This window comes from Arachis ipaensis, chromosome B6 (genome assembly GCF_059453495.1).
Source record: "Arachis ipaensis isolate K30076 ecotype BB chromosome B6, ASM5945349v1, whole genome shotgun sequence".
In the NCBI taxonomy this organism is placed as follows: domain Eukaryota; kingdom Viridiplantae; phylum Streptophyta; class Magnoliopsida; order Fabales; family Fabaceae; genus Arachis; species Arachis ipaensis.
In genome coordinates this window covers 15,374,546-15,392,086 of record NC_142441.1, presented here as the reverse complement: position 1 = coordinate 15,392,086, position 17,541 = coordinate 15,374,546, and the positions used below count along the sequence as shown (strand labels likewise).

Sequence of the window (17,541 nt, the reverse complement as noted above, 5' to 3'; positions counted from 1 at the left end):
CAGACAGACTGAAGGAGTTGGATTGGGCTTTTTGGACTCACTTTGGGTTCTCGGAGCCCAATAGTGTTTTTTACGGAACATTTTTTCTTCGACCGGAGGACTTTTTGGTCAATGGGAAGTCTACCAATGTAACTACTCTGTTTATTGCATGAGAATCACATTATCATTGGCAGCTACGTCGCTACCTATACCCATTTAATTCCATTTATTTTAAGGTTTTAATTATGTTGGTCTTCTCAAACACCAAATAATTAATTTAACATATATAAGGAGGAAATCTCCCCGCCTCATAACTCACGAAACCAATGATGAACGGCGAGTATCGTATTCATGATTGAGCTTAACGTGATCGCGGTTGTAGGGTAGCAAAACTCATTACTATTCTGGTTTGTGTGCTCACGCTTGTTTTATTCTGAATTCAACGTTTGTCTTCCATTTTTCTCAGAGCTTTCGTCGCTTGCGTGATTTTCTCTTCTAATGTCATCAAATTCGAACAATTATTATTATCGCTTTCTCCTCATTTTCTTAACTGATTCTTCTATCTTTCCATTTCTCATTTCGTTTTTCTGTTACAACTTACAACAACCTTTCCAATTGCATTCTCTCTCATTTTTATTAGCTAGTTGTGATGAGCTTGCTTTCTGTAAGGAATCATTGAAAAATTGACCGAAAAAATAAAAAAGGAAATAAAAAAGAGAGGAAATTAAAGAAACCTTCAAGTGATTCTAACACTGCTACGTTAGCATATGCTTGCTGGAATCGCATTGGTGAGTTTCCTCCGTTCAAGTCTCTGCGTTTCGGTGATTATTTGATGATTATGAAACACTAAATCGTGATTCAAAGATTCTAATTATATTGCATTGCATTGCATTATTTTCTACATGTTTTTTCGTGTTCATTATTCTGTCAAAATCTTATATGCATGTTTCATGCTCTAATTGCAGAAACTCTCTTAGCCTTATTGATAAGATCCAACGGTTTTTGAATATGATGAGCATCGCAGCTCCGATTCCGAGGCATAAATTTGGCTTGTAAATGTGGCGTTGAATTTGGTTCCTAAGCAATAATCTAATTGGTTCTGTGATTATTTATTTCTAGAGAATTTGAGAAAATGGCTATTGATCATATAAGTTCTCTGTTTGCGAAATTGCAAGCATTATCGACTTCAGATCATGGCTCCGTTGTGTCCATGAACATATTTGTGGCACTTCTGTGTGCTTGTATTGTCATTGGACATCTTCTTGAGGAAAATCGCTGGATGAATGAGTCCATCACTGCCCTTGTCATAGTAAGTAACCTCACTTTTCGAATGAGTTGCCTGATTCATACCCGCGCCTATTTCCACGTTGTACGGACATACACACTCTCTTCGTTGGATAAGATGTTCATCCTATTTGGGTTATAATTCTGTGCTAATTTAATAATAAAGAAATGTGTATCAAACTATCAGTTCCATTTACGGGATAAAATGAGTACCAGAATATTTCTCTTTTTTCTTTTAACAGCTTGTTTGCCAATGAAGTATTGCATACAGTAATTATGACTCAACTTCCATGTGGATTGGTCTCAGGGAATATGCACCGGCATACTCATTTTGATGCTTAGCGGTGGTAGAAGCTCTCATATTCTTGTTTTCAGCGAAGACCTTTTCTTCATATACCTTCTGCCACCTATCATATTTAATGCCGGGTAACTTTTGTTCTTTTGTTTTTTTTTTTTTTTTTCATTTTTAAATTTTTTTACACCAACTAGAGCATTTGTCCAATGAGCTAAATTAAAAATGTTTGACCCTGTATTTATCAATCAAGATTCGATGACGCATGTCATGATTACTTGAAAGAGGTCTAGTGGCATATTTGATGAACAATTCACATCTTAGTTTTCTAAAAATTTGGTAAAAATTTTCCTTTTGCTCTAAGTGAATCTATCTTCTTGTCTCTTGGCCACAGTTGGCCAATTTGATGTCTTGATTATTATTCATGCTACTAATTAAATAGTTGAAAATGTTTATTCTGCTAATCAAAATTTGGAACATGAAATAGAGATCTGAATCATGAACAACTTATGTTGCACTGTCTCAGGTTTCAGGTGAAAAAGAAGCAGTTTTTTGTTAACTTTATCACCATCATGATGTTTGGTGCTATTGGTACATTGATAAGTTGTGCCATCATAACTTACGGTATGCCTATGGATTTCTTTTGTTCTTCTCTAAGATTTAACATAATGTACTAAATAGTTGGCATCTCTCACATTATTGTAATTTGACAAATGGAGCAGTTCTTTATGGTTTCAAAATAGAAAGCCTAGCCAATCACATTAAAGGAAACTGTACTTAATTGGAAATTGTCTAGTTCTTATTGAACTCTTTGAAGCATCGTTTCAGGTGTCGCAAAAACTTTTAAGAGGATCGGAATTCGTTCACTGGAGATTGCGGATTATCTAGGTATTATGGTGTTTGTCTTTTTCAATCTCATATTGTTGGCTACTTGCCATTCTATTTGTGTGGCTCACTATTTTCCAAACATTTCCAGCAATTGGTGCAATATTTTCTGCTACCGATTCTGTGTGCACCTTACAGGTTTGGAACTGCAATATATATATACATCTGTATATTTGCAGCCTTATATGAACTAAGCTGCCAATGCTAAGCATTGAACTTGTTAGTAAATGATGATACAGGTGCTAAATCAGGATGAGACACCTTTATTGTACAGTCTTGTATTTGGAGAGGGTGTTGTAAATGATGCTACATCAGTGGTGCTTTTCAATGCAATCCAAAGTTTTGACATCAACCAAATTAATCCATCAATAGGGTTGCATTTCTTTGGCAACTTCTTGTACCTATTTACCACAAGCACTCTTCTTGGGGTTTTTGTAATTATCTTGCACCCTCTAATTCCCTCTTGTACACATAGCACGCACACACACAGTGCATGTTTATGGCTTTTATCTAATATGTCTCCAAATGCAGACTGGTCTACTCAGTGCTTACATTATTAAGAAGCTTTACATTGGCAGGTATCATTTTGAATTGAATGTTTCTAATTTCCAATTCCATATTTTGGGCAATATATGCAATTAAATTAGTTCGTATCAAAACTAAGTAGTACACAACTTAATGATACTCATTGCAGGCACTCAACAAATCGTGAGTTTGCTCTGATGATGCTAATGGCATACCTTTCCTACATGATGGCTGAAGTAAGTTTTAAAGATAACTTTACAGGAGATCTATTTGAATTTTAAATGTTATTTATGTTTCTGATTCATATATTACATAAATCATTAGCATTGTGCTGCTATATCTACATGTTCTCCAGTTATGCTATCTGAGTGGAATTCTCACTGTGTTCTTTTGTGGGATTACAATGTCTCACTATACTTGGCATAATGTGTCTGAAAGCTCAAGAATCACTACCAAGTATGTCTTCCAAAGAGACCTCGTTAATCAATGCATTTCTTTGTTTGATGTAGCAACATTATCCAATTCAATGAACATTTAACTAAACTTTTTTACAGACATGCTTTTGCTACTTTGTCATTTGTTGCCGAGACTTTTATCTTCCTTTATGTTGGTATGGATGCCTTGGACATTGATAAATGGAGGTTTGCCAGCGACAGGTACGCACTGCAGCACCGCAATATATGTTTTTCAAGTACCGAAACACGTCTCTAGTGCTGCCTTCTTTTTCGAAGATGTAAAAATTTGCTTAGAAATTGTCTCATGATAACAATAACATCTAAAAGATTGTCTGAAAAAGGAACATTTTTTTCTCTCTTTTTCTACACATTTTTTCCTCTGGTCTCCTTTGTTTTTTTTTTGGTCCAAGACCAGTGACCAACATCATTCGATTGTTAAAATGAATGAATGTATCTTACCCACTCTTGTCGAATGTTTTCTCTCAAGACTTACATTTTTCTTATAATAAAAAAACTTTCATGCACACTTGTTTGCTCTGCAGGCCTGCAACTTCCCTTGCTGTGAGCTCAGTATTGTTGGGTCTAGTACTTGCTGGAAGAGCAGCATTTGTTTTCCTCTTATCATTCATATCCAACATCACTAGGAAGTCATCAAAAGAGGGCATAAGCTTCAGGCAGCAGGTGTGACTCATGTGACAACATTACAGAATCTCTTGGGACCTTTTTTTTTTTGGTGATAAGTCTTTTCATTATTTCTCTTTTAGGTGATTATTTGGTGGGCTGGTCTTATGAGAGGAGCTGTTTCAATGGCACTTGCTTATAATCAGGTTGGAATTAGGACTTTTTTTTTTTTAATGTGTTGGTTATCACTGTAGCAACTAACAAAAGGTCGTTTCAGTTTGATATGTTAAACACTAACACTAGTATTAATGCAGTTCACCTTGTTAGGGCATACTGCAAAGCGAGCGAATGCCATTATGATCACCAGCACCATCACTGTTGTGTTAGTCAGTACAGTGGTAAGACCCTTTGTCTACCCTTTCTATTTTCCACCAAAAATTACCAGTGATAATTACGGTTATAATAAAACCATGCATATGTTAAAAAAAAAAAAAAAAAAAAAAAAAAAAAAAAAACCTACTAAAGGAGTCGTCTATATAAAATATATATATGTTAGAATATAAAATATATGTTGATCGTATATTATATATATTTATCCACAAATATATAATGACTGCATGCACCTATAATATGTTACTTTGTTAGAAATAATCTCAACTATTTGAGATACTGGTTCCTATATTAATGGAAATCTTTCATAAAATAAAATATATTCAAAGTAAACACTCATATTAATTTCGATAAATTTTAGATAGGATATTTTAAATCTTAATAAATTTTGATTAGTTTAAAAATTTTCAAGACAGATTAATCCCTCTATCAGGAAAATTAATTTGTTTGATATTTTTTAGAAATCTAATTAATTTATAATAAAATGTTAAAAATTATTTATTTAACACGTATATTAAAAAATTTATTCAACGTGGCAAAAGGACCAATTTATTTTACTAAAATAATTCTCAAAATATTTTTGAGAAAAAAATTTTTGGATGTCAAAGCATCCAATTTAAATATGTACTTTTATAATTATAAAAGTTATCCCGAATATAATCAATCCTCCCGTATCTTATAAGATTTGTCTAGGGTTTAGTATTTAAATTTATTTAAAAATCTAAAATAAATGTCAATATTTTAAATTTTTTATGAATAACATGAAAATTTATTCTGAACTTATGGTCATTTTTGATGTACCTAAAAAGACAAGACAGTGGGCTCTCTATTTACAACCTGTTACCTGTTACATCATGACATTTCCGCTAATTAAGACGGCAAATACTCCTGATTTTTTTAATGTCTCTTTAACAGTTTTTTGCTAGTAAAGCCTAAGTAGTAAGTACTAACAGTAATTTGTCACTTGTCAGGTGTTCGGTTTGATGACAAAGCCATTAATAAGGTTTTTGCTGCCTGTGCCCAGCGGCCTTACGCCGAAACGGAAAAACAGCACCGCGAACATAGTAGATTCAGCTTCTCCAAAAGCTAACACAGTACCATTTCTCTCGAATGGCGCAGACTCTGAAGCAAATCTTGAACCCCAAGAAAGTTCTTATGGTCGAACTCCAAGAAGCATTCGTGACTTACTATCCACTCCCACACACTCTGTTCATCGCTTATGGCGCAAATTCGATAACTCGTTTATGCGTCCAGTTTTTGGTGGCAGGGGCTTTGTTCCAATCGAACGCGGTACACCAACCGAACGCAACACCCAAAATCAGTGGCATTGATGGACAATAACCACAGGGGAACACGAATATTGTAAACTATGTAAATGTAAACTTATAATTTTCTTTAAATTCGCGGTCAATCTATTTTATTATCAGCGCTTTCAGATAGAGACAATAATTCTAACCCTGACGCAACTTGAGGCAATGTATTATGATTATCAGTATTTAAGCAGCGAATACCAGCACATAGCCCATCAGATAACACAGCAGCATAATAGAGAATTCAGAAGTACAGACCAGAACTAACCAAACAACGGAAAGGGGTAAAAGTTTTATTCCACGACTAGAAAAGCTTGGCCACGCGAAAAAGCATGATAATCCAGGGGCTGAAAGGAGTATCTAGCCTTGCAAACCAATAATCCCTACACAACAAGAGGAATGGTAGAGTCAATATTAGCAGACAACACTAGTCTCTTGCATAAAGAAATTGAAACGAGACATCAGATTATAAGAAATAAACAAACTTGACAAACACTAGGGTTTGTTTGGGAATAACACGAGGAAAAGATAACAAGATGTGTCTAAAGCGAAAGGGAAAGGAAAGAGGAGGATAGAAGTATAGGGTTTCACATGGCTTTGCAATTTTAAAACCCCTCATTTTGTTATAGAGAACCTTCCTTTTCCTTTCCCTTTCCCTTTCCCTCACAATTAAAAAGGGAGGAAATTTGAAATTAAATCTGTAATTTTGAATGTCAACATAAACATTTACTGTGGTGAAACATGCTTACCACAAGCTACTCTGCCACCAGCATTTCCAGTGGATTTGCTAAGCTCATGCCCACCTACACAACATAACAAATAATATCCATAAGTTGTCGGCCACAATACATAGAAAGCATTTGCAAAAAAAAAAAAAAAAAAAAGAAGTGAATCAAAACATTTCATTTATGCATGAAACAACATGAAGGACGGTACTAAATGGATGATCAATGAAGGAGATACCACCAAATAAGAAATAGATTATTGGTGAATACCTTTCCCAAGATCATCAGGATCAGCATGGACAACAACAGCCCTTCCAACAATGGAGTTTGGTCCACTAAGAGGGATCTGCGAATATTACACAACTAATCAAAAACTGAAACTTGCAACTCAGGATCCTCTTATGTTTTATGTTTATATCTAAAGCATAATGACAAAAGAGAGAGAAATGGGCACAATTATTCAAATTGAGTCCTACATATTTTAATAAGAGACCACTTATTTAAAGAGTCAATCACACTCTTAACATGATCATGTCCAACACAAACACGTTAAAACTAGGAGATGAATAGCATACCTGACTGTCGGAAATGGAGAAGCTAACAGTTCCTGAAGCACAATGAAAGAAACCAATTTTAGAACAAAGACCAAACAAGCATGTCACATGCTAAGGCAACATAGAGAAATGCATTTAAAGCAAAAGGAACCAACAACTAAACTTGATAAGAAGGGTACTAAAGGAACAAAGTCATACCATCATCTCCAACATTAACATTTCCTAAATCACCAGCATGGCGGTTCTCATCTTCAGGGGCACCATGCTCCTTGTTGTTAGGATTGAAATGCGGTCCTAGAATATAAAAAAGCATAGAAATTAAGCATTTCAATACTATCTCACATGATGAAAGTTTCAATATTATTTCAACCGAAACTACAGGTTTACAATCAGTTCGAACTCATTATAATGGGTAACGGGCATACCAGTTGACAGGCAACCATTTGTGGTGTCTCCAAGGGCATGGACATGGAACCCATGAAGACCAGGCTTAAGGCCAGCAAGATTTCCAGTCACAGTGGTTGGACCTATACAACAATAATTCACAATAATAACAATTCATTTGATTGCAAACTTTTATAGTAAGTACAAGCAAACAGAAACAGAAATATTCCGCTAATTGGAAACTTACCATTTCCTTCCTGAGAGAATTGAATAGTTCCACTAACACCCTCACTGCTGCTAAGAACTGCCACAGCCTTCACCATTTTTTCAGTTGTGATCTGAAAAATTAATTAATTAATTAATTAATTAAACAAATAAAATAAAAAATAATTCATTTCAGATTTAGAAAAAACTAACATCTGCCTACAAAAGCTAAATCGATCATCAATAACTAAAGAGACTAACAAATTTACATAGCAATTCTAAAACCTAAAAAATTAAAAATAAAAAACATGAAGTAATATGTTAAATCGCTCAAGTTAAATAAAAAAAAAAAAAAACAAGCGACGGAATTCAATTAGTTGATTATCAACTTAAATTAGCTGCCAGTTGAGTTGATCGGTCCGTTAATAGCGTATAGAGGCATTCGGATATGATGAATCGAAGAAAAACAGCACAAAAAGCGAGATTCAGGGAGAACAATAAGAAAAACAAAAAACTACCAGAGAGAAGAGAGAAGATTGAAGAAATGAATGTCAGTGAGCGAAGAGAAAATGAAAATAGGAGCTATGTTACCTCAGGGAACCCCTTGACTGAGAAGGGAAAGAAGAATCTAGAATAAGGAGATGTGTCTATTTGAAGAGGAATAGCCGAATAGGTGTGGTTTTTTGGTTATATAGAGTGACTGAGAGTGTAAGACCACGAGCTTCACGGACCAATACGCCACCAGCATTTGCTGCCACGTTCACCTACCCAACTGCCACCTCATCTCCATCATTATTATTTCCTAATTTCTATTTAATTTTTTAAATTTAAATATTTTTTAATTAATTTAAGCTGGTAGAGTCTAAATTAATTATTTAATTAATTAATTTTTTTTAATTCAAATCCTGTCTTATTTTATCAAAAACAAATTTTTGTAAACATAAAAAAATTGATAAAATAATTTTTTTTAAATTAAGAATGAGACTCAAACCTACTATTTTTAAAGTAGTGTTTGGTGAAGAGACAAAAACAAAAAGACTAAGATGGAGAGACAGAGACTAAGAAATAGAGATTGAAATAAATTTTAGTATTGTTTGGTGTAAGGTGAGAGATAGAAATTAAAACAAGAATAAAATTCTAATTTAATTTGTACAAAAAATAAAATTGGAATTAATTAATTAACCTAAAAGTATTTTAGGTATAAAATGCTATTAAAATTTCAATCTCTATCTTTAAAAAATTTTAGTCATGTGTTCCTTAGGTAGCGTTTGTTTTGAAGTACTGAGATGGGAGACTGAGATTCAGTATCATGTTTTTCAATACCTTCAAAGAATAGGGACACAGGGGACTAAAATTTTTAGAGATAAAGACTGAAACTTTAATAACATTTTATACCTAAAATATCCTCATTTCAATTAGTTAATTCCAATTTTACCCTTTGTACAAATTAAATTAGAGTTTCATTCTTGTTTTAATTTCTATCTCCCACTTTGCACCAAACAGAATACTAAAATTTATTTCAATCTCTATCTATTTAGTCTTTGCCTCTCAGTCTCAGTCTTTTCGTCTCTGTCTCTCCACCAAACACTACTTTAGAGACAAAAACAAAAATTTTAGTACTACTAACAAACATAATATTGAGTTTCAATTTTTCAATCTCTATCTTAATACTTCAAACAACTGCTTTTTAAATGAACATGAAGATGAAGAGATTATGCTACTGCCATCCACTGTCTACTCTACACAACAACTCTACCTTATGTTCATGTGAAAAATCGCTTGAGAAACAAAATTTCACATACTCTGGATTGGGGTTCCGTATTTTTTTTTTCTTAATCCTCATCAAAACTTAAAGAGTTCTTTATTTGGGCATACAAATAATGTAACTTGCCAATAATTATCTTTTTATTGTCTAGAAAAAGTCAATGAATTATAATTTAAATGACATAATCTTCTCATATTCATCTAAAAAATTGTGAATTTGAGTTTCTCTATCTTTGATAAAAAAATATCTAAAAAAAAACTAGCCAATAATAATTTTAGATTCTTTTTTGTTTCTAAATTAGATTTATTCTAAAGTATTTTGTGTACTTCTAAAATTCTTACAGAATATCAATAATGTATTGATACTTACACAATTTAGAAAAACAGAAAATTAAACTACATAAATAATTTAGTACTTTTTACACTCTCACAACAAATTCATGGCATTGGCTTATAAATATAATAATCGTTCACTTAAAATACAGCCTATCATACTTTTTTGGGAATTTGTGTGAAAGGAATAATTTGGTGAAGAATCTATTTCATTTCAATTCAATTCAATTGTATATATCAAAAGTCAGCACGACTGGGTGTTTTGGTATTCTCATCTTCTGGCTCTTCCAGCAACTCTCTGCGTGATTCATCCCACAGCTGAATTTCAATACCCAACTTCTTGATCTCAGCAAGTCCACGCTCAACTGCACAAAGGGATAATGTACTACAAAATCTTATTCCAAAAGGCAGCCTTAATATTTGCTAAGAGGTTAATCAGCATTATTTACTACTGTATTACTCAGTTTCTCTACTTGCTTGTAAAGTGGTAAATCCGAATCTATTATATTCCCAAGTCATGCAACCACTAGAGTTGGAAGATTTATATTAGTGTGTTTCTCTCAATCTTCAAAGCAGAAGACAGTAGCATACCAACCACTGAAATGGACAATGAAACGTACACCCGATACGACACGGACACAGAAACAAGTAATTAAGGTTGGACTGTACCGTCAACCGCATCTTGTGAGCTAGGTGTCTTAGAAGTATGGTTGATCCAGAAATGCAAACGATCGTCTGCTATGTCTGCTTCAATTTCATGCGTTTTCGCTCTCCTCCAAATATATGTAAGCCAGGCCTGAACAAACATAATGAAGGAGAAGAAACGAATATAATCAAATGAAGCTGATATCGAGATAACTTATCAAGAAAATTCCAAGTTAAATCTAAAATCCATCATAATAAAAAAATGTGTAAAGTTTTCACTGGGTTTTCTTTCTTGAAGTACCTGCTTAAAAGACACATCTTCGGCCTCTTCCTGGGTCAATTCTGAATGCCAAAATAAATAAATAAATAAAAATCTTTAAGGTCATATAAAAAGTATAGAACATAGATGTTAACTTTCAAGTGTTTTATAGACATCTGCATGCAAGTTGTGACTTGTGAGAATGATTCTCAAGGTTGACAAAGTATGACATTGAAAACTTACCAAATGCGTCACATTGCCCTTCAATTGGCAGCTTCAAATCGTCTGCATAAAAAAAAGGAGTCAGACGTATAATTAGAAATTTTTTAGAAAAAGAACATTTGAATAACCTCAATAATAGGACATTTAGTACGTGTTTTATAGAATTTTACACCTGTAAAACCTGCTTTCAGTGAATTTGGTCGCCTATGTTGAGCCATTGCAACTGCCAAAGCTTCTTCAACCTTCAAACCATTCAAAGAATAAGCAAGTCAAAAAGTTTTCTGTGGTAACTAGTAATTGCCATTGAATAAGTTCATACTAATTTGGAGCAAATTTTTAGAGGCTCTCCTTTCACTGCATATTGCATAGACAAACCGTTAAACTAAACTCAAAGAAGGGCATGCCTGAACAGTTTTAAACTAAAGATATAAAAGACACCTTTAGTGAAGCTAATTCCCGCAACCCTTGCTCGACAAAAAGCATGCTCTCAATATTTCCCTCCCCTGTAAGGTCCTTCAAGTCACGTTTATTTTCCTCCTCATCTACACTGCGACCTATGTGTAGCAGAAAAGAAAAGAAACAATTGAAAGTAGTCAATCACTGCAACTAATTGTCGAGAGTTGAATAAGGCAAATGAGAAAAGCTAGAAATAAGAATCCTAAGTAATGTCACCACCTCCTCCTGGTAGTTTCGCTTTCTTTCCCGCAGCTAATACAACTTCAAAAGGATTAGGCGCGAAGATAGACCAGTAGTTGTATTTTGCTTCAGCAATATCAGCGTGAATACCTGAAATATATTTCAGAGCCATCAATTGCAACAAAATGGAAGTTTCTTCTAATACAAAGCTAATACTTTCTAAATATTTTATGAAACAGGAAGATGAAATTGCATTGCATTTTATATTTTTTTTATGGTAAAAAATGTTCAAGGACCCATGTATTGGTTTCTATTTTGCTTTTCCCTTTTTAGAATTAAATATTGAGATTAGCTTAATATATTTTTATTGATTGGCCAACAATTAACTAAATACATGGATTAATAACGATTGAGTTTAGGCTTCGAAAGTCAAAACGAATTGCAAGATGACTTTACCATGGTGAACGCATAAACCCCAATATCGTGCCAGCCAACACCTCTTTAAAGTAACCTCTTCCTACACGAAACAAAGCAGAAAATTCACTCAAACTAAGAAAAAGGTTATAAATAAAGTTAAAAAATTGTAATAAATGAACCAAACCATTTCTTCTGCCGTAAGTATCATTCGTTGAGTCACAAGCCGTAGCTTTTCCAATGCAGCCACCACCTCCTCGTTTTCAACCTAATGCAAAAGAATAAAAGAAATTCCAATTAAATTTCATACGCACGAGATGTTACCTTTTATAACCTATTAGAATTTGCCAAAAAGAATTTGAAACAAAACCATAAAACGTACAAGGTAAAATGCTGGATACCTCAGCATCTGCCCTCTGCGCTGCAGCTTCCAAACTTCCACGACCCTTAGAAGCAATTCTCAGAGCAGCCTGAAAATGGAAACGATATGATTTTTCCTTTTAAGAACACATTTGCGTTTCGCGTAAGTTCCCTTGGCCATGCGATGAGGCTACAATTAACTACTGTTTAATTAAACAGACCGTTTCATGATGGATGGGAAAAAAATTGGCAGATATAATATGATTTAACTCTTTTTTTTGTTTTAATTATTTATATATCAGATTGCCATCAGTGATAGGATGAGGGTAACTACTTGTAATAAAGCCTATCCCAGCAGAAGGACTCATGTATGCAGAAAAAAGATCAAGAGAAATGAAAAGAAGAGGAACCTCTCTTTGCTGCATTGCTGCTTCCTTCCTGAACAAATAAAATGAACATTTTTCAGAATGCAAAATTTTTAGTTGAGTTGTTTATATAAAATGAAAAGAAGACGAACCTACTCGCTAAAATTTATGATGTCATATAAGGTACCAAGATTCCTTTAGTGGAGTTGTTTATCTTCTTGTGTATGAAAAAGATTTTGTGAAAAACATTGTAAAACTAGAAAATGAACATAGGAGAATACCAAATAAAAACAAGTTCTTAATTTATAGGCTAATGATTTCATAACTAATTAAAGTCACAATATTTTGAGATTACTAATTATTTGTTCCAACCTCCAGTAAACGACCAAACCACACTGAGTGTGTTAGCTGCATGCATGTGACAGAGAGTTTTTTCTTTTATTTTATTTTTATCATCATACCATCTGGATTCTGGTCTCAAACTCTCAAGTCTCAATGCTAAACTTGCCTGTTTAAAAGGCGAGCCTCCAAAGTTGTACCTTCTGCAAGATTAGCAAAAGCAAGCTACAAAAAGGTATGTGAAAGTCAGAAGTAGTCAAATGTCAACATATCCCATTGTGTGATTTTTAATTGATATAGTATTTAGGAATGTAAAGTGGATTAGGTGAATTGATTTTACTTACATCATATTTTATGTTAATCTATCTTTTATGGTAATTGTTGCCGTGACTAAAAAGTAGTGTCTAACTTGTTAAAAAATGTTAAAAATTAATGTTTAATTTAAAAAGTATTAAAAATAAATCATTTTTAAATATTTAAAATTTACTACAAAAAAATAAGTTCAACAAAATTTAGACGCCAAGTAATAAATACCATAAAAGTCACCATCTATTATTTACCATTAAAAATATTTTTTTATTTTGTTAAAAAAATTACTAATATTTGCACAATTTATCAGCTAACGTACATCTTTAATTTCAACTCTTAAGTATATCATTTAATTTTCCAACTGAAAGTACCTGTTGCTCTAGTTGCCTAATCCTGGATTCAGCTTCCTCCCACTTCTCCTCTGTAAGCCGAAGCTGTGGAAACACATATCAAATGTTGTGCCCAAAACCGGTGTTTGTATATAAGAAACAAAATTAGTCAATCCGTTGGGTTTTACCTTTTCATGCAAACTCTCGTTTTCTTCTTGTAGTATATCAAGCTACATTGAAATTTACATCTCGTCAGTAGATTGCAGAAAAGAAGCAACAGCCATGCACTCATGCAACTCCACCGCTCCACGGCAGTTGAAGAATATGAAATGCACGCAGGAGCAGCAGATCAGAATTAAAAGATGATAGAAGATAGGAATAAATAGAAATTGAAGTGAAACAAAGTAACAAACAACTAACAAAATAGGTCATCCATAGGTATGAGTATAGTAACTAGACATGGACCAGACAGTACAATACCTCATCCTCAAGCTCCGTAGGAGGACGCTGATTGGAAGGTTCTGATCTTACTTTCATGCTCCCCAAATCGAATGACATTCTACATGTTCATCAGAAACATGCAGCAGAAACTTGAAGGTAAATTTTCAGTAATGATACTTGCCAAAACTATAGATATCACATCTTTAACCATTATGCCATAAATTTGAAAACGAAGTAACTAACTGTAATAATGCAATAAAAAACATCACACAGAAATTTTGTTACATTCTTTTTTTGTGTGTGAATAATTTTTTTATTACACTAAAAATTAAGCAAAACCAAAATTGCATTGCATAAAATAAAGTCATCCCACAAAAACATATTATCATGTTAATTAACTTGTTAAGCATCATCATGCTAAAGTCCCAGAACTTATTAGTCTCACAATATGAATTTAATCATTGAACATGTGATTTCTATAAATTGGATCCAAAAATTTTGATTCTCAAACTCAACCCGTAGTTTATAGCATGCATTCGAATATAATACTAAAAACCATTAGCTTATTGGCCTGAGTGTAAGGGAGTACCTTCTGTCTTTCTTGAAATCTAAGGTAGTTGTATCCAAGGGAGGAACATTTGCAAAAGAATCACGCCTGAGTGTGATGGGGACACTAGACGGCACCATAACCACCTTATTGACCGGGGTCGGACGGATCGCCGATGCACGAGCAGACGGAGGCTGATCGCCAGTGGTGCTACTGGGCATTGGCGGCTGAGGTGTCCGATTAATCATCATAGACCGAGCAGTAGGCGACTGCTCCGGTCCTCTGTTCGACATCATTGAACGAGCAGAAGTTGGCTGCTCTGCCGCCACACTATTCAGCGGCGTCGATGGTCGCACCGGTTGCTGGTCAACAGCAGCAACAGCATTATTTGCAGAAGTTACAAGCGTTCTACCACTCGATATGCTTCTCAAAGATTGCGGTCGTTCTTGAACGGTACGAACTGACTAATATAGAAAAACAAAATTAAAAAAAAAATTCATTAAATCTTTTCAAATATTAAGCATAATTCCAAATCATTGAACAAAACAAAGGGGGGAAAATTTACCGCCGGTGACTGTGGTCTTGCAGATGGAATCTGTTCTTGAGCTGGCCGAACTAGCTAATAGAATTTACAGAAGAAACAAATAAATGTTCCAATCAAATGATAAATCCAACTCTAACAATTCAAATATCGCAGGATTGAGATTATATATTACCAATGGTGAACGCGATCTTGAGGATGAAGGTTGCTCCGGAATAGCTGGAACTCTCTTATAGAAGCAGCAACAACAATAACATGGAATTGGAAGCAGATTCAGAAGGCAATGTAACTATGAATGAATATGTATGTATGTATGTATGTAAATATGGATAGATATATGGTTACCATTGGAGAGTGAGGTCGAGCAGGTCTTGCAGCTCCGAGGCCAATGCCGACACTGAGCGTGGAATAGTCGAGAGAAACTTCCTCTTCGTCTTCGTCGTCGACGTCTACCGTTGAATGCGACATCACCTGTGCCAATCTCTGAGCGGCCGCTTTGGTGGCGGCGATGTTCTGCACTCTCCGGGGGTTCGCCATGACGGAGCCCGTGGAACCAGCGCGTGCGTGGAGGTTCTGCGGCGTACCCGACGACGGTGACGTCGGCGTCGTCGGCGTTGAACTCTGCTGCCTCTCGTAAGATCTCCGCCGATCCATCTTCAAAATTCAAAAGAAAGATAAAAGTGAGTGAGTGATCACATTGTTATGGAACGGCAACGATTGTAAACATTTTGTGAAACTTGCCTGAGAAACTTTATGGTTCAGAAAGATTAGAAGTTATTAGGAGGTGAATAGAACAAAGAGAGAATTGGCAACTGAATTCATGGATCTCTAAGGCCTAGTGGTTGCTAGGCGTGACGTGGATTCTCCCCCGAACCCTTCCATTTTGTAACTGTCTCCGAACTTCATGTCAATAATACGACCATTATTGCCTTATATATCATCTTTTTCAAGTGTTAATACCACCAAGATTTCTGGAAATATCATAGTGTAAAATAATGTCAAGATCTTAGAACAAAGGTACGGAAAATATGGGTAAAGAAAAATATTGTTTGGTTATTTTTTTTTTGGTGACTGTATTGTTTGGTTATTTAATATATGGGTGTGATAAAGATATCAAAAACATTTTTTTTAAGATAGTTTTTAATTATTAAAATTTAACATATATAATTGATTAAATTGTGTCATTTTTATTAAAATTAGACTAAATAGATTAGTTTAGTTAAAAAACCAATAAATTAAATTTTAAACTGGTCTAAATTAATATTTTTTATAAAAAATAACTACAATATCTCTATTATAAAAATAACTAAAATACTACTATTTATATATATATATATATATATATATATATATATATATTAATTTTGAAAAATCTAAATTCTAACACTATGATGACAAAGAATAAAAATATTAGAATTTAAGATTTTCAAAATTAATATATATAATAGAAGTATTTTAGTCATTTTCTATAATAAAGATATTATAGTCATTTTTTATATCACTGTCTCTAGTCTCTACTTTCTAATGTTGCTATTCATTAAGGAAGTATTATATTAAACAAGTTAAAAAAAAAAGTTAGTATACACTAAAATTAGCCACTAGAATAAAATATATATTAAAATAAAAATATTGAAAGGTTAGTACAATTTATTATTTTTTATTCTTAGTTAGTCAATAATGTTTAAAAGTAGAAATAAGTATTATTTTGGTCCCTAATGTTTAAGATCAGAATTGAAACTATCCTCAAAGTAATTTTTTATTTAGAATCATCCTTACCGTTTTATTTCATATTAAAATCGTCCTTTTTAATAAAATTTTTAATTTTATTACTAAATTACTCCTGTCCTAATAAAAAATTATAAAATTAAAAAAAAAAAAGACACGAGGGGACAGGGGAGAAAGGAAAAGGGGGAAAGGACGCGAGGGGGGAAAGGGAGAGGGGGAAGGGGGAAGCGGGGGAGAGGGACGGCGCCGGTGAAGCTTGGAGCTGTCGTCGCCGTCGCGAACTAGGAAGAGAGCTTCTGCTTCTGCACCGTTACTTCTCACCGCCGCGTTCTCGCTGCTGCTTTTCGCCGCTGCACCTCCCTGCTTCTGCTTCTTGTTTCGCCCTCTGTTTCTGCTTCGTCTTCTGCTTCTTGCTTTCTGCTTCTGCTTCTGTTTCTTCTGGGTCTGCTTCTACTTTTACTTCTAATCTGATTTTGATTTGTCATTTTCTGATTTTATTGTTGTTGTGTGTTGATTTGGTTGTTGAATTTGATGTTGTTGTTTCTGGATTTGAATAATGTTTTAGTTGTTGGTGTTGTTGAATCTGATTATTAGCATTTGTTGAATATGGATTTGAATCACGGATTTGTTCATCATAATCCCTAATTCCCTAATTTTTATTGTTCGTTTTGTTCTTGTTCTTATTTATGGATTTCTGGATTGCT

The 17,541-nt window shown here is 33.9% G+C and overlaps 3 protein-coding genes across 4 annotated transcripts; 1 reads left to right on the top strand and 2 right to left on the bottom strand.

The window, feature by feature from the left end:
• The first annotated feature begins 1,081 nt into the window (after window positions 1–1,081).
• LOC107645855 (sodium/hydrogen exchanger 1) lies at window positions 1,082–6,113 on the top strand. The gene is made up of 14 exons (XM_016349981.3): window positions 1,082–1,288; window positions 1,571–1,689; window positions 2,082–2,179; window positions 2,384–2,443; window positions 2,532–2,578; window positions 2,680–2,874; window positions 2,972–3,018; window positions 3,135–3,201; window positions 3,321–3,421; window positions 3,520–3,621; window positions 3,963–4,101; window positions 4,185–4,247; window positions 4,356–4,439; window positions 5,403–6,113. The coding sequence occupies exons 1-14, from the start codon at window positions 1,112–1,114 to the stop codon at window positions 5,760–5,762; spliced, it is 1,659 nt and encodes a 552-aa protein (XP_016205467.1). The 5' UTR covers window positions 1,082–1,111; the 3' UTR covers window positions 5,763–6,113.
• On the bottom strand, window positions 5,821–8,338 carry CSD1 (copper/zinc superoxide dismutase 1). 2 transcript variants are annotated; one of them, XM_016349982.3, is made up of 8 exons: window positions 8,200–8,338; window positions 7,652–7,742; window positions 7,446–7,547; window positions 7,219–7,314; window positions 7,042–7,073; window positions 6,737–6,812; window positions 6,491–6,544; window positions 5,821–6,124 (listed from the first exon to the last, which is right to left on the bottom strand). In XM_016349982.3, the coding sequence occupies exons 2-8, from the start codon at window positions 7,725–7,727 to the stop codon at window positions 6,102–6,104; spliced, it is 459 nt and encodes a 152-aa protein (XP_016205468.1). In that variant the 5' UTR covers window positions 7,728–7,742; window positions 8,200–8,338; the 3' UTR covers window positions 5,821–6,101. The 2 variants fall into 2 exon arrangements, with proteins under 2 accessions (XP_016205468.1, XP_016205469.1); XM_016349983.3 differs by having other exon boundaries at window positions 8,127–8,213.
• A 1,526-nt stretch (window positions 8,339–9,864) lies between these two features.
• On the bottom strand, window positions 9,865–16,016 carry LOC107646482 (uncharacterized). The gene is made up of 20 exons (XM_088490444.1): window positions 15,854–16,016; window positions 15,458–15,766; window positions 15,288–15,341; window positions 15,137–15,190; window positions 14,614–15,035; window positions 14,064–14,142; window positions 13,772–13,813; window positions 13,626–13,688; window positions 13,115–13,170; window positions 12,652–12,679; window positions 12,283–12,351; window positions 12,069–12,149; window positions 11,924–11,984; window positions 11,507–11,617; window positions 11,270–11,385; window positions 11,004–11,073; window positions 10,853–10,894; window positions 10,652–10,692; window positions 10,375–10,501; window positions 9,865–10,070 (listed from the first exon to the last, which is right to left on the bottom strand). The coding sequence occupies exons 2-20, from the start codon at window positions 15,764–15,766 to the stop codon at window positions 9,943–9,945; spliced, it is 1,953 nt and encodes a 650-aa protein (XP_088346570.1). The 5' UTR covers window positions 15,854–16,016; the 3' UTR covers window positions 9,865–9,942.
• Window positions 16,017–17,541: the final 1,525 nt, after the last annotated feature.

What these genes read in the sequence shown, in the direction of transcription:
- LOC107645855 (XM_016349981.3), top strand. Translation starts at nt 1,112, where the DNA reads ATGGCTATTGATCATATAAGTTCTCTGTTTGCGAAATTGCAAGCATTA. An exon ending in TTGTGCCATCATAACTTACG is followed by an intron (nt 2,180 to 2,383) that starts GTATGCCTATGG and finishes GCATCGTTTCAG; the next exon opens with GTGTCGCAAAAACTTTTAAG. An exon ending in TTTCCTACATGATGGCTGAA is followed by an intron (nt 3,202 to 3,320) that starts GTAAGTTTTAAA and finishes CATGTTCTCCAG; the next exon opens with TTATGCTATCTGAGTGGAAT.
- CSD1 (XM_016349982.3), bottom strand. Translation starts at nt 7,727, where the DNA reads ATGGTGAAGGCTGTGGCAGTTCTTAGCAGCAGTGAGGGTGTTAGTGGA. An exon ending in ATTCTCTCAGGAAGGAAATG is followed by an intron (nt 7,548 to 7,651) that starts GTAAGTTTCCAA and finishes ATTGTTGTATAG; the next exon opens with GTCCAACCACTGTGACTGGA. An exon ending in TCTCCATTTCCGACAGTCAG is followed by an intron (nt 6,813 to 7,041) that starts GTATGCTATTCA and finishes TAATATTCGCAG; the next exon opens with ATCCCTCTTAGTGGACCAAA.
- LOC107646482 (XM_088490444.1), bottom strand. Translation starts at nt 15,766, where the DNA reads ATGGATCGGCGGAGATCTTACGAGAGGCAGCAGAGTTCAACGCCGACG. An exon ending in TTAGGCAACTAGAGCAACAG is followed by an intron (nt 13,171 to 13,625) that starts GTACTTTCAGTT and finishes ACCTTTTTGTAG; the next exon opens with CTTGCTTTTGCTAATCTTGC. An exon ending in AAGATGTGTCTTTTAAGCAG is followed by an intron (nt 10,502 to 10,651) that starts GTACTTCAAGAA and finishes ATGTTTGTTCAG; the next exon opens with GCCTGGCTTACATATATTTG.